Raw genomic sequence first — 12,945 nt, forward strand, 5'->3', positions numbered from 1 at the left:
CCTGTGTATTTTTCAGCAGAAGAAACGATGTGCACCTGTGCTGGAGAAGAGTCTATCAGCAGGAAAACTTTCTCCACAGAGTAAAGAGCAAACTCCAAGGGACAAGATCAGTCCCAAAAAGGTTGAGCAATCAACCCGCAACAAACCAGGTATAGTCTTTGTTTCTTAAAAGCCAGTGACATTTACAGCCTCAAAAAGTTCACACAGCATGCCCAAATTTCTGATATCTATCGCAAATTTAGTGACGCTCAGTTGTGTCAGACATGTAACCTTGTATTGAGCTTATGGTAAAATTACTTTTAGTTCTAGAGATAAATACCCTTCAGTCAGCCTGTGTAGTATGGTAGTTTGTTGCAGACAGAAAATATCTCACTTATTGTCTGGATGGAATTCTTTTGATGCCACAGAAAAGATGTCTCACTCATACCCGTATGCGTAGAAGCTGGTGTGAGAGTAACAATCAAATGTGATTTAATCAGTTGCAGATAGCGGCAGCAGTCCTCAGAGTGTAGAGACTCCAGTCTCTTTGAATAGCTCTGCCATATCCAGCAAGGAGCCTGATGCTACAGACAGCTCCTTCCCAAGACTGAGGAGAGGACGACGGCGAGCTGATGAGGCCAGACTAGACCTCTGGGGCTTTGCAACACCTTCTCCTCCACCTCCGCAAATTCCTCCTCCTCCAGCTTCCCCATCACCCCCTCCAACTGCCACCCAACCCGCCCGCCGTCCAAGAGGGAGGCCTCGCTCAAACCCCTTGCCAGAGCGAGTTTTTCAAGGCAAGGGCAAGACAGCCAGCGCGGAGGGTGACACCCCTGCTCACAAGAAACGCCGGCGCTGCCGTAGCAAAAAGTATCAGACAGGGGAGTACATCACTGAGAAAGATAAGTTGGAAGATGGAGAGCACCTTGAAGAATCTGACACCCTAAGACAGGACAGGGGAACTGCATCAGGTACGTAGTGTCTCTTCAGGGATCAGTTGAGTTTCCAGTTAACTGTTTCCAGCCCGGTTTTAATTAAAAGTGCAGATGTTAGTTACGGATGTAATGAGAACAATAGAGAAAGAAACATTATTTCACATTTGAGTGTAGCAGCTTCAAGTATTCAATCCAGGGCTGAAAAGTTGATTGAATAGCTGACTTACAGAAAGTTATAACAGTAATTTTGGTTATAAAATATTCAATTGATTATTATCAAGTAAACACACCAAACATGAGTTGGTAAAAGCTTCAGAAATAAGCCTGTTTTTTTTTCTGTTTTATACCATAATAAACCTTTGTGGCAGCTGACCAGGCTAAGGGACAAAATATTTGGTCATGGTTGTATTATTTCTAACGTTTCATAGATTAAGTGATTCTACGTCTTTTAAAGAAGTAACTGATAAATGAATCTCTACTGACAATAGTTGAAGCCCTGTTACCGTCTGTGGGACAAACATGCAGCCACTGGACTGCACCTGCACCCTTAAGACTGTCAGCTGATGTAAAGAAGCAAGCACACTAGATTCAAAGTCTGTTAACCTTGATATTCTATAAATGTGTTGTCCTTGTATTTTATGCTGTCAAATGGCCAAATTTAGAAGTCAGATTGGATTGTTAGAAATATATTTTAAACATAATTACTGCCTTTATAATTAAGGTATAAAGAAGGCTCACCAAAACAGTATAAAATGACTGTTTACACTGTCAGTCAATAGTTGACTTGGACTGATGATTCACAACTGACTGTGAGAAATCTCAGTTTGGGGCATATATATATATTTATATATATATATATAAAACATATTATATATACAATATATCAATGAGGATATTCAACAGTACATTGGATGAAAATTACTAAAAGTATTGAAATTACACAACAACTGTATTTATGTATGTCAAATATAAAATAGGGCTTCAACTAACATTTATTTTCATTATCAATTAATTTACTATTGTGTTCTTGATTTATCATTTTATCTGTATCAGAAACTAGTGAAAAATGCCTGTTATAATTTCTTAGAGGTCATTGTGACATCTTCAAATGTCTTGTTTTGTCTGATCAAAAGTCCGAAGATATTCAGTTTACTGTTTTGTGTGACACAGAAAAGCCTCAAATCCTCACATTTGAGGGGCTGAAACCAGCAAATGTTTTTACATTTTTACATTTAAAGAAAAAGACTAAAACAGTTATCCATTATCAAAATACTTGCCAGTTAATTTTCTGTTGATCGACAGATTAATCGACTAATCATTGCAGCTTTAATTTTGAATTCAATTTCACTTCTAAAGAACAAGACATATTACGAAGATAACACATTGTGCATTTTGCATTTTATATTTATGAGTGCTAAATGTGTGTCACAAACATAAGACCATATGCACAGTGTGTATAGAAAGTGTCAATATGTACAAGCAGAGAACTCACAATATGACAAATGTTGCCTGACACAGATTAGCCCAGAGCGCAGGATTGCAAAAAGCACAACAGAGCAGCTCGTATACACAGTGTAGGTCCCCTCCTTCAACTCATAGATGGCTAAAGCTGTTAGTGCAGGAAGCGCAGTCTTGTCTGACATTAGCGCAAAAGAGCACTTTAAATCCTCCATGCTGCATGTTTGCCAGATGAGCAAGAGGCTCCGTAGCTGCGTCACTTTATCATAGATGAGATGTGTGATGTTTTGTATGAGGTTGAAATATAAAGATTGTATAGTTTTCTTATCTGTGTGGTATCACTCAGCATAACCTCCAAATCCAAACTGTCATTTCAGATTCACAGACGGATCAGTGTCCGAGTCCTACTGCCTCCAGTCCAGAGCCTCCTCCACGGAGACCCTCTTTCACTCGCTCAGGGTCGGTCCGCTACCAGGAAAGCGAGGTTTCTCCCGAGTCCAATGACAAGCCTTCAGGGAAGAGGAAGTTCAAAAGCAAGCACTTATGTGACAGTGATGAGCAGAAGGTAAGATGCTTGCTGATGTTGGGTTGGCCTACAGCACATTTCAAATCATACAGAGTTGAAAGGAGAAAGGTACAGTGTGCTATGAATATATTAGCTTACAATGCCCCCCTGTGGCTGGATACATGCTATGTTTGTGATTGCTTATGATGGCAGCTGGTTTTTATACAGTACAGGCTCTTGATAAGATCCCAATTCACAGTACTCTAATCAATAAATATTTATTTTAGATTAAGACCAAACGCAGCAGCTTGGGCAAACGTGGTGCTTCACTCGCCCTGGATGATGATGGTGCTGATGTAAAAAGAACAGAAAGCCCCCTACCCACTGCAAAAAGTTTGCCATCATCTCCATCCAATAAGAAAAACTCATCAGGAAGAAGCAGCGGTTCAGAGTCTCCACCCAAAAGGCCTGTTCCTCCAGAGGTGCGTCGGCTGATCGTCAATAAAAATGCCGGAGAGACTTTGCTGCAACGCGCTGCCCGCTTAGGCTATCAGGTAAAATCCCACCTGTTTACTTGGGTTGTAAAGCCTGAATTAAAAATAGGCAGTTTGCCACTTTGAAACATGCTTATGTGACATAGTCCATCCGTCATTCCTCTGTTTTTGCAGGATGTTGTTCAGTACTGTCTTGAAAAGGACATCAGGGAGGTCAATCGGCGCGACAACGCCGGTTACACGGCTCTCCATGAGGCGTCCTCTCGAGGCTGGACCCAGATTGTCCAGATGCTGCTGAAACACGGAGCAGATGTGAACTGTAGTGCCCAGGATGGAACGCGGTGAGGCTTCACGGTGCATGACTGAGAGCTGTGATTCATGTAAAATTACATTATGAAACAGAAGTGAAGTAATACTGATTTTCTGGTCAAAATATTAGAACTGCAACGATTAGTTGATTTATCGATTACTTGATCGAAAGAAAATTAATCTGCAACTATTGTGATAATCGATTTAATAACATTTGCTAGTTCCATCTTCTTAAATGTGAGAATTTGACATGTTTCTTTGTCACACATGATAGTAAACTGAATATCTTTGGGTTTTGGACCGTTGGTCAAATAAAAAAAGACATTTGAAGTTATTACCTTGAGTTGTGGGAACTTGTAAAGGATGTTTTTCACTATTTTCTGACATTTTATAGACAAAGCAGTGAATCGATGAAACAAGAACATGGTATCACAGTTTGTTGTAACTGTTTGTCAGTTGTAATCTTGACTCTCCTGTAAGATTACACCTTCAGCAGGTGTAAGGAGCAGTAATTAACCTACTGACACATTCACTGAGAAATTGTCTTATGATATAAATGAAGATTATATACTGGTTTAAAAGCTTGATGAGATGTTCTTCCTGTTGTCTGTTTGAGTCTAGTAAAGTTTCCAGTCAGTGGAGTTTACCTCATTATACTCCGACAGTGACACAAATGTTATAACTCATAAGAAAGTATTTGAAAGTTAATCTTACTTTTGTCTTAATGTTGTAAATCCCACTCGTCTGATACTCCATATACAGTAGCTTTGCATTTCTGGTTTACAGTTATACGATTTTTAATCATTTTATGATCATTTTCTGATAATGTTGATTCACCACACTGTTTGCCAAATATTTTTTGCCAAATAACTTAATTTTGCGCTCAAAGTTTAAAAATTTAAACTGTTGTTAAAACGGAACAATGACGTTTGACTACAGTAGAACGCTGCAGTCATTCATCATCCTCATAAAATCCTTTTGTTTTTGTGAGCATTACATAGGCTACTGATACAGTATCAGTGTTTCAAACTAAATACTTGCCACAGACATGCTGCAACAACAGATTAATGCTTAAAATAGAAATGATTTATTTCAATTAAACATTCTTCAGCCAAAATCGGCACAGAAAATAACATTTGATGTGGTTAAAGCAGGAAAGTCAGTAGATCAGTCTGCAGTGATCTATAATTGAATGTGGGTGATTCTTACAATATCTGCTGTCCACAGCTGCTTTATACTGTATGAAAAGCTTCTCCTTCAGTTCATTAAATCCCTGCAGCATCTGAAAGCAGCAGGACTGATATGTTGATAAATCTGATTTAGAGAAGTGCCGCGCCAGAGCGCAGTGTCATTACGCACGACCGTTCATTGTGTTTACCTTCATTAAATCACCTGATGACACCAGGCTGCTACAGAATAACCAAACACACCTCTACACACATCAGACTGGTCGGTTATAACTCGATATTCTGATTTTTTTTTTATGAAGGAGACATCAAGTTAGCAGCTCATCAGCCACTTTTCCACGTTTCTTTTTAGCAAAAGTAGCGTCTCATGTTTTATCCTTGAAACACATTGCGATACAAATGCTGTTGAGTAACATTAATACTAAACTATGTGACCATTTATGAGGTGAGATACATTAGAATTATTGCTGAAATAGCGTCTGTCTGATATAATCATATAAACATCTTCACCAAATCAATATCCTTATTTTTCATTTCTATCATAATTATTGTAACTGATGAAAAAAACGACTCCATCTGTCTTTGGCTGCAGATTTGTGGTGATGTGTGTTCATGTCGTGACATTTCCTGAAGCTTTCCGCTTGTTGAGCTGTCGTTATCATGTTTAACTGATTGGCACAACTGTTTCAGAGCTATGAGAGCAGTGACTGAGAGACTATTAAATCATCACCACAGCCGCTGATCTGTATTCACCTTCACTCAGCCCTTTCGCACGCTGCGCTGCTACACACACCAAATACACCAAATACACACCAAAATAGCAGGTGTGCATGGAGACGTCCACACAGTCCGTGCTCCTAAGACCTACCTCGCTGTGCTTGGCATTTATTATTCAAATTTCGACTGAGGGTGCAAAATATTAAACTGAGGGTGCAGTGCATGCTTTTGCATCCTCAAGAACCGGGCCTGGCCACTGAGGAGGAACATTTACAGACATTTACTATAAAATAAAGAAAGATGTCATTGATTAGGATAGATGATGATCAGTAAAGACGCCGTCACCTGATTTCACCTATTTCACATATCTCTCTTACTGACATGTAAACTAATCTATAGCGACGGCTGTAGCTAGTGGTTATGTTATAATATCACTACCATACCGACACATCGCCAGTGCGCTAGAATGGCAATCTGGTTGCCATGGTAATGAGTTATGCCCGACTATTAACCACACCCTTGAGAAAGAACATTAACCATTAAACACTGGTTGTAGTGGGGGCTATAAAGGTATTTGTTCTTTCCGCAGGCCCCTTCATGATGCAGTGGCGAGTGATAACCTACCAATCGTCTGGTTGCTTCTCAACCACGGTGCGGACCCGACTCTGGCCACCTACTCCGGACACACACCGGTCAAACTGGCACACAGCCCGAGCATGAAGACCTTCCTCACAGGTAAGCACTTCCTGCTCCTTTTTATTAGCCTCCTTTTCCATCTGTAGAACAAGTTCTGAATAAATAGACACGTTTCCAAATCGTGAAAACACTGTTTTACCCCCGGCTAAATTCATTTTTCAGATCATCAGCAAACACTTCAGACACAATAAACAACGCAGCACAAAGGCTATAATAAAACTAATTGAATTGAGGCATGAAAAATAAACAACACAAATCTGAGCCTGCCAGCTTTACAGTCACCCATCATGCAATGTGTCAACACATGAGTAAACTGTGTGCCCACTCCATCATCCACATCACATTTTAGACATTGAGTAATAAACAATACAGGTTGTATATCCTGCTCCCACATGCAGGATGTAAGAGAAACATACTGCGAAGTCTTACATCCACGCGGGTCTGGACATTAACTACCGGAACTACTTGTTGTTTAATCATGCGGCTTTCGTTTATTTCTCCGAAAACTGAAATCTGAAAGAATTTTTGAGAGGTTGACGTTGCCAAGTAGGTATGCTATTTATAAAGCAGTGGTTGATTAATGGCTGTTAAGAATTTGATTGAGTAATAATATATGACTGACAATGCACAAAGCTGACGTGACAATATTTGTTCATCGTTTCCATACAGTTAAGACACAACAACAGCAGCGCAGTAAAAAGTGAAAGTTCACCTCGACGAAGTTCTTTGGAAGTTTGAGTTCACACAAACTGTCACAAACACCTGCAGCTCTTTATCTAACCACTTTATTGCGGCTGCTTCTTCTTTTACCAGCCCTCCTCCTTTGTAATATCATCCCCCCCCCCCCTCAAAATTAATCTGCTGACTTTTAATCAGCGAAGAGACGGAGCAGCTGACTCACCCGCGATCACGTCAACACATTTGTATTCTTGAATAAAAACCAGCAGACTTCAGGAAATTTCTTCGCTTGGAGAACATCTTGTGTCAATAGTTTACATAAAGCTTTGGTTGAAGAAACGTGCATTTTGTGTTGTAAATGCTTTTATTGATTTCTCAGTTATCAATCATGTAGCCGATGATTGATTTAAGGAAATTGCTTTAAAATTGCTTATCTCTTGCTTGTCATAGTGAACCGAGGGGAAGTCCTTTAGCCAGGTCGTTACGGACATTTCTTCCTTGTCTGTAATTTATTCTCATGCCATTGTTGACAGTCTTGAACAGTTTTGAGGACCTTTCTGCAGAACTATCGATGTTTAGCGGAGTGTTTAAGTCTCACGCTGTGCATCTCTGGTAAACAGAGTGAGACTCACTAGCTGATACAGAAACTCACACATGCAGCTCATGTTTTCTCTGAGCCACAGTAGACTGCAGACAACGAACACCAAACAGACTCAAACATAGACACAAACTATGATCAGTTTTATGATGCTTATTACTGGTTTTGTATTGTCTTATTTTGTTCCATTTCCCTTTTAGATGACTGCAAATGTCTTTCCACTCCATAGATTCTGCTTGGTCCTGACAAGAGGACAACTCAGGTCAAAATGTAAAACATGGCATTTCTCTTTTTTTTTTCTTCCTCAGAATATTTCACAGACCTGGAAGGCCGCAGTGAACAGGACCCCACTCTACCCTGGGATTTCTACAGTAGCTCCTTGTTTGGTAAGAAACCTTGAAACGGGAGCTGCAACTTTCTGTCTGTGTATCGATCCATCTGTCAAATTCTCTTTTTCAATTTGTAAACACGGTGGTAAAAAAAAAAATGCAGTGGAAGGCTCATTCCTCCGCTGTCCGTGAGGAAGACAAGTTGAAGCCTGTTAGAGCAATGACCAGGTTGCTGCAGGGAAATTGTGCTGGTTTGTAGGCCGGGCTCAGACTCGGCCACTGGGACACAGATGGGCGTTAAGCCTCGTATACCAGCATGAGTGTTGTGTTGTAAACAGCCACGAGGAGCCAGTTATCCAGTTTAGGGAGAACAGAGACTAAAGAGAAAGTGGACCGCAGCTTTTCTGGATAAAATGTAAAGACAAAAGAAAATATTTAAAAGTTTTACAGTTAAACAAAAGAAGTTTTTCTCCACACTTTATCTTCTTTATTAAAATAATTAAAAATGTATGCTTCAGTAATTATGAAGACAAGGACAGAAAGTCTCCACCAAAGCTCTTTCAGTTTTGTCAATTATTTCAACTGATTCCATTAGTTTTTATCACCACCTCTCTGCTCCTTCCCCATCTAGCTGCATTTATACTTAAACTCTGTACAATAATGTTTTACAAGACATTTCTCTTCTCTTATGTAGCAAATAAATATTCTTCCAAGGACGTTGATCATGCTCACCATCACTGCTTTTATATTACCTTCTATCCTCCCTAACAACTTTTTTTTTTTTTATTACAAATTTGCTCCAATACCAGTCTTTAATTTGTAAATTCATGTTGTGTTTCTGTCATATCTGTATGTTTTAATAGTAAGTTCATCCCTCCCCTTTATGTTATTTCTGCTGGTGCCTGCAGACAGCGTGACTGCAGATATCAACATTTTTTTTATCTGTCTTCAGAGGCCATTGTGTCATTTAACAACCTCCATAGACTTGAGTCTCACATAGATTATCTCTTAACAGCAAACATTAAGCTTTAATTTGACTTTGTGAAAGTTTGGTGCATTTTGTCTACGTTTTCATATCAGCACGTGCATTAAAAAATCAGTCCTCCAGGAAATAATCCCTCAAAGTGTCACTTCTGTATATTATTTTTATTTCCTTGCCTTTTTATGTAGGATGCATTAACTTCAAGCTTTGACGTGATAAAGTTTGTCTCACTAACTGATCTCAGTGTCTCCAGCAGTCACTGTGAATCATGTATTATTGTCGGTGTGGAGAAACTGCCCACTAGAGGGCGACCTAACAGTGTATTACAACAGCTCATTGGCAGCGCTCTTCTCCTCACCTCAGCGGATCTTTTTCCTCTCAGAGACCGACCAGGAGCCGTGCTGGGACTTCTTGCTTTCTGAGCAGAATCAGGAGCTGGAGGAGATCACAACAGCCAACACTGAACGGGACTCGGACAAAGACTGCCTTCTGTTCGAGTTCTCCTCTGAGCCTCTGTTACCCTGCTATCATGTTCAGGTGTCATTAACCCAGGGGTGAGTTCACAAACATGAGAGTCAGTCTTTTTTTTTTTATAAATAGAAAGCACACAATGATGCAGACCCCTGCAAAGGCTGCACAATGTTTTAAATTGGTTATTTTAATAACAGAAATTTCATCTGCATTGAAAAATAAATCATTTTGGAGAAGAAACCACAATCATGGTTACATTATACAAGTCACACACTTGACTACTGAGTTATGCGTCATTTAAATTCATGACTCTACTGCCAGCTATAGCAGCAAAATACTATCAAACTTTGCATGTGTCATCTTAATTTGGATGCAGTTGCAGCGTTCCTTCCAGAGTTGCAGTTATTTATGTTAAATAGGCTGTTAATGACTGTAGATACTCGGCTGTGAATCATAATGATACTGCTATAGTTTCATCTTAGAGACTCTGTATTTCACAGAAATACAGTTTTCTGTTTCTGTCCAGCTACTGTCTCAACGTTTCAGCAGCTGAATTATAACATTTAGCTTGTTTTCATTTTTCTTGATTGTTTCACAAAAAGATTGGATCCTAGAGTTGTCACAATGCAAATCAGTTGCATCTTTTTGTTACTCATTCTTTGTTAGACCCTCCTCATCTTCTCAAGGATTTCGATCTCAAAGCATCACATCACACTGGGTTATTTTCTTCAGAAACCTCCTGAGTACAACCTGTGTCCATTAAACTGATCATCATATCTTTTCTCTTTCCATATTTACTCACTGTTTGTCCTCAAAGTTAGATTTCCTGACATCACAGCTCCTGACTGCAGTGCTTCAAATGTCAGATTTTAGAGTTTCATCAAGTTGATTTTCATAACATATTAGCATCAACTGAAACCAATGGATGTCTAAAAATCAATCTAAAAACTTTGAGTATGATTGCAAAAAGGCATCAGCAGTTTAAAGTATACATGAGCTGTATTTTAAGGGTAAAACGTGTTGTAAAATGAAAAAATGAGGACATTTCTTAAGGAAGAAATTTGGGCCACAGATATTTATTTGGGGATAATTCATCAAGTATAAAAGGATCATTATATTTTTTTGTATGTCATTCTTCACACTAACATGTCATATTTCTCTCCTGTAGCTTTTGCAACTGGTTCCTCCTGACAGACGTCTTAAAGCGTCTGAAGATGTCGTCGCGGATTTTCCGGGCGCGTTACCCACACTTGGAGGTTGTGAGCTTGTCTCACACCGAGCTCTGTCGGCAGGTGTCTGTCAGCCAGGTGAGCTCAGCTTTAGCTCCACCCTACAAAGGCAAAAATAAGGAGGAGGACGAGAAGGAAGAGGAAGAAGAGGGACTTGTGGAACTGGTGCGTTGTGTACCAGAACTCCAGAGACTACTGGGCTCCTCTATTCACATCCTGCAGGAGGACGAGGAGGAGGAGGAGGAGGAGGAGGAGGAGGGAGAGACGCTGACAAACATAGGGAAACCACGCAGCCGATAGCCTCTTGTGCGCCGCGCTACTCCACCGAGCAGACAAACTGTTTTCCCCGAGTCCTCCCTGCAAGCAGCAGCTCAAAGGAAACCTCTCCGTCCATTGTCATGAGGGTTTTAACTCCAGCTACGATGAAGACTTGACACTCCACCGATAACCTTTGACCTCAGACAGAAGGTGATTAAGTGATCACAGTGACACCACCTCACGGACCTGCACATGGGAGTGGTCAGTGCTGGAAAGCAGCTTTCAGGTTCCTAACTATAGGTATATTTGAATACATGATAACTATTGAGCAAACCTTTTTTAATGATTATGTATGTACATGGTAGTGTATATGTATATCTTGCCATCAGGGTTAACACATTTGGTTATATAAATGTATTCTTGTGGCAAGGGATGGATTATGTTTAGGATTTTTTGTTCGTTCCTGAGGGAAAGCGATATTTTTCTTTCGACGGGAGATAATCCGAGGCTTTTATCTTGGTGAACTCTTGCGTAAAGCCAGCTTAAGGCCAGCTAACAGAGTCAGGGAGGCCAGCGGCCCAGACGGTTTCTCTGTCAACCTGGGAGACCCGGAGACCTGCGGAGAAGAGACCACAGCACATAATCTTCAAACATAATCACCCGTCTAGCTCATAGTCTCATTTCCATCCTTGCGTTTGTCACTTTATCATCCTCATGAGATCATTACTGGACAGATCTAATAGTCACAATGTTTATTTTTTCCTCCACATTTCACAAAGAAAGCCTGAGCGTCACTGTCACTGCTCACAGTATGAAATAATGTTCTTCTGGACCTTGAGATTGAGAGTTTGTTTACAGAACTGGACAGACAGTGTTCTCCACTCCCCAGGTTGCTCTCCTCCTGAACTGATACAGAATCCTGTGGATCTCTCTCAGAGGAAAAGTAGTACCGTCTCTGGAGTCCAGAGCCTGCTCCCGCACTCGAGGAGCGAGACGCCCTCTTTAACTGCAGCCACGACTGTCCCCCAACGTCCCGATATGGTGTTTCCAGATCCCAGAGTGCTTTGTGTTGCAGTGTTTTATTTACACTGTTTGTTGTGCTTAATTTAATAGTCATTAATATATTTGACCTCTTGTGTATCTGACAAGCCTATCTATGAAAAAATTGCTTTGTATGGTTGGTGCTTCATTTTGAAATGTACTTATTAGGATCCCTTTATTCTGAGATTTTCCTCCCTCATTCAAAAACAGTATTTCAAAAAAAAAGCAAAAGTACAGTTTTATTGTACTGGTGCTAAGATAGATTTTGTGTTGACAATCAATGAAGTTTTTGGTTTGAAGTCACAAACTAATAAAAGATATTTAAGATGAAGAGACTTAAGGTGTAAAGAAAGTATAGTTTAACGGGATACAGCAAAGACTGAAAGACTGAGCAGCGTGTGAGATCCTGAAAGAGTCTTTTATTTGATTCTTTTATAAGAAATCAACAAGAATAAAGCATGATTGTGAATCATAATTTTTATCTCTTTGTTTTGTCAAGTAGATTATTATAATGACGGCTGAATTGAATGTTAATGGAAAAATATTCTCTCAGTTGTATTTCAAATTATTAGTTTGGCCTCAGACGTTTTACTGAATAAATGTTTTTCTCAATCACAGATAATCTTCCCTCAGAGATCAAGACATTTATCTGAGGGAAACTTTTTTACATTTATCTCACGGTGGTGTTAACAGTTCTGAATCAGCAGGTTAAAAACAGTCAGGTGTCCATATAAACACTAAAAGAGGTTTTCCTCGTAATCGTTCCTCCTGTTCATACTGACTATTAAAAGATCAAATGTGCTTTCAGTGTAAGTGATGGGAGACAAAATCCACAGTGTGTCTACAGTTATTTTGTGCAAAGATGCATTTAAAAGTTGATCTGAAGCTTATATGAGGCTTCAGCAGTCTGAGTTAGTCATATCAAGTGGATATCTGCCACATTTACAGTCTTTTAGCATCAAATTCCCTCTTTGTGTTTCCCCATTGAGCTTAGGAGGAAGTATAGTAACAAAAAGAGGGACTTTGGCACTAAAAAGACTGTAATGTTGAAAGATATCTACTTGATTTGACTCATTTGG

General features: G+C 39.8%; 1 protein-coding gene across 6 annotated transcripts in view; it reads left to right on the forward strand.

Moving 5' to 3' along the window:
* The window catches only part of bcorl1 (BCL6 corepressor-like 1), a 33,207-nt gene extending 20,866 nt beyond the window's left edge, over nt 1-12,341 (forward strand). For 5 of the 6 annotated variants that reach the window (XM_044362962.1, XM_044362963.1, XM_044362961.1 and 2 more), the window contains 9 exons: nt 17-149; nt 480-950; nt 2,750-2,937; nt 3,165-3,431; nt 3,546-3,712; nt 6,174-6,319; nt 7,865-7,942; nt 9,250-9,421; nt 10,507-12,341. In XM_044362962.1, coding sequence (XP_044218897.1) covers nt 17-149; nt 480-950; nt 2,750-2,937; nt 3,165-3,431; nt 3,546-3,712; nt 6,174-6,319; nt 7,865-7,942; nt 9,250-9,421; nt 10,507-10,867 — 1,983 coding nt within the window. In that variant the 3' untranslated portion in view covers nt 10,868-12,341. The remainder of the gene's footprint in view (nt 1-16; nt 150-479; nt 951-2,749; nt 2,938-3,164; nt 3,432-3,545; nt 3,713-6,173; nt 6,320-7,864; nt 7,943-9,249; nt 9,422-10,506) is intronic. The other variant, XM_044362964.1, reaches the window with a different exon arrangement.
* Nucleotides 12,342-12,945: the final 604 nt, after the last annotated feature.

The sequence above is a fragment of the Thunnus albacares genome, chromosome 10, assembly GCF_914725855.1.
Source record: "Thunnus albacares chromosome 10, fThuAlb1.1, whole genome shotgun sequence".
NCBI classification, from domain to species: domain Eukaryota; kingdom Metazoa; phylum Chordata; class Actinopteri; order Scombriformes; family Scombridae; genus Thunnus; species Thunnus albacares.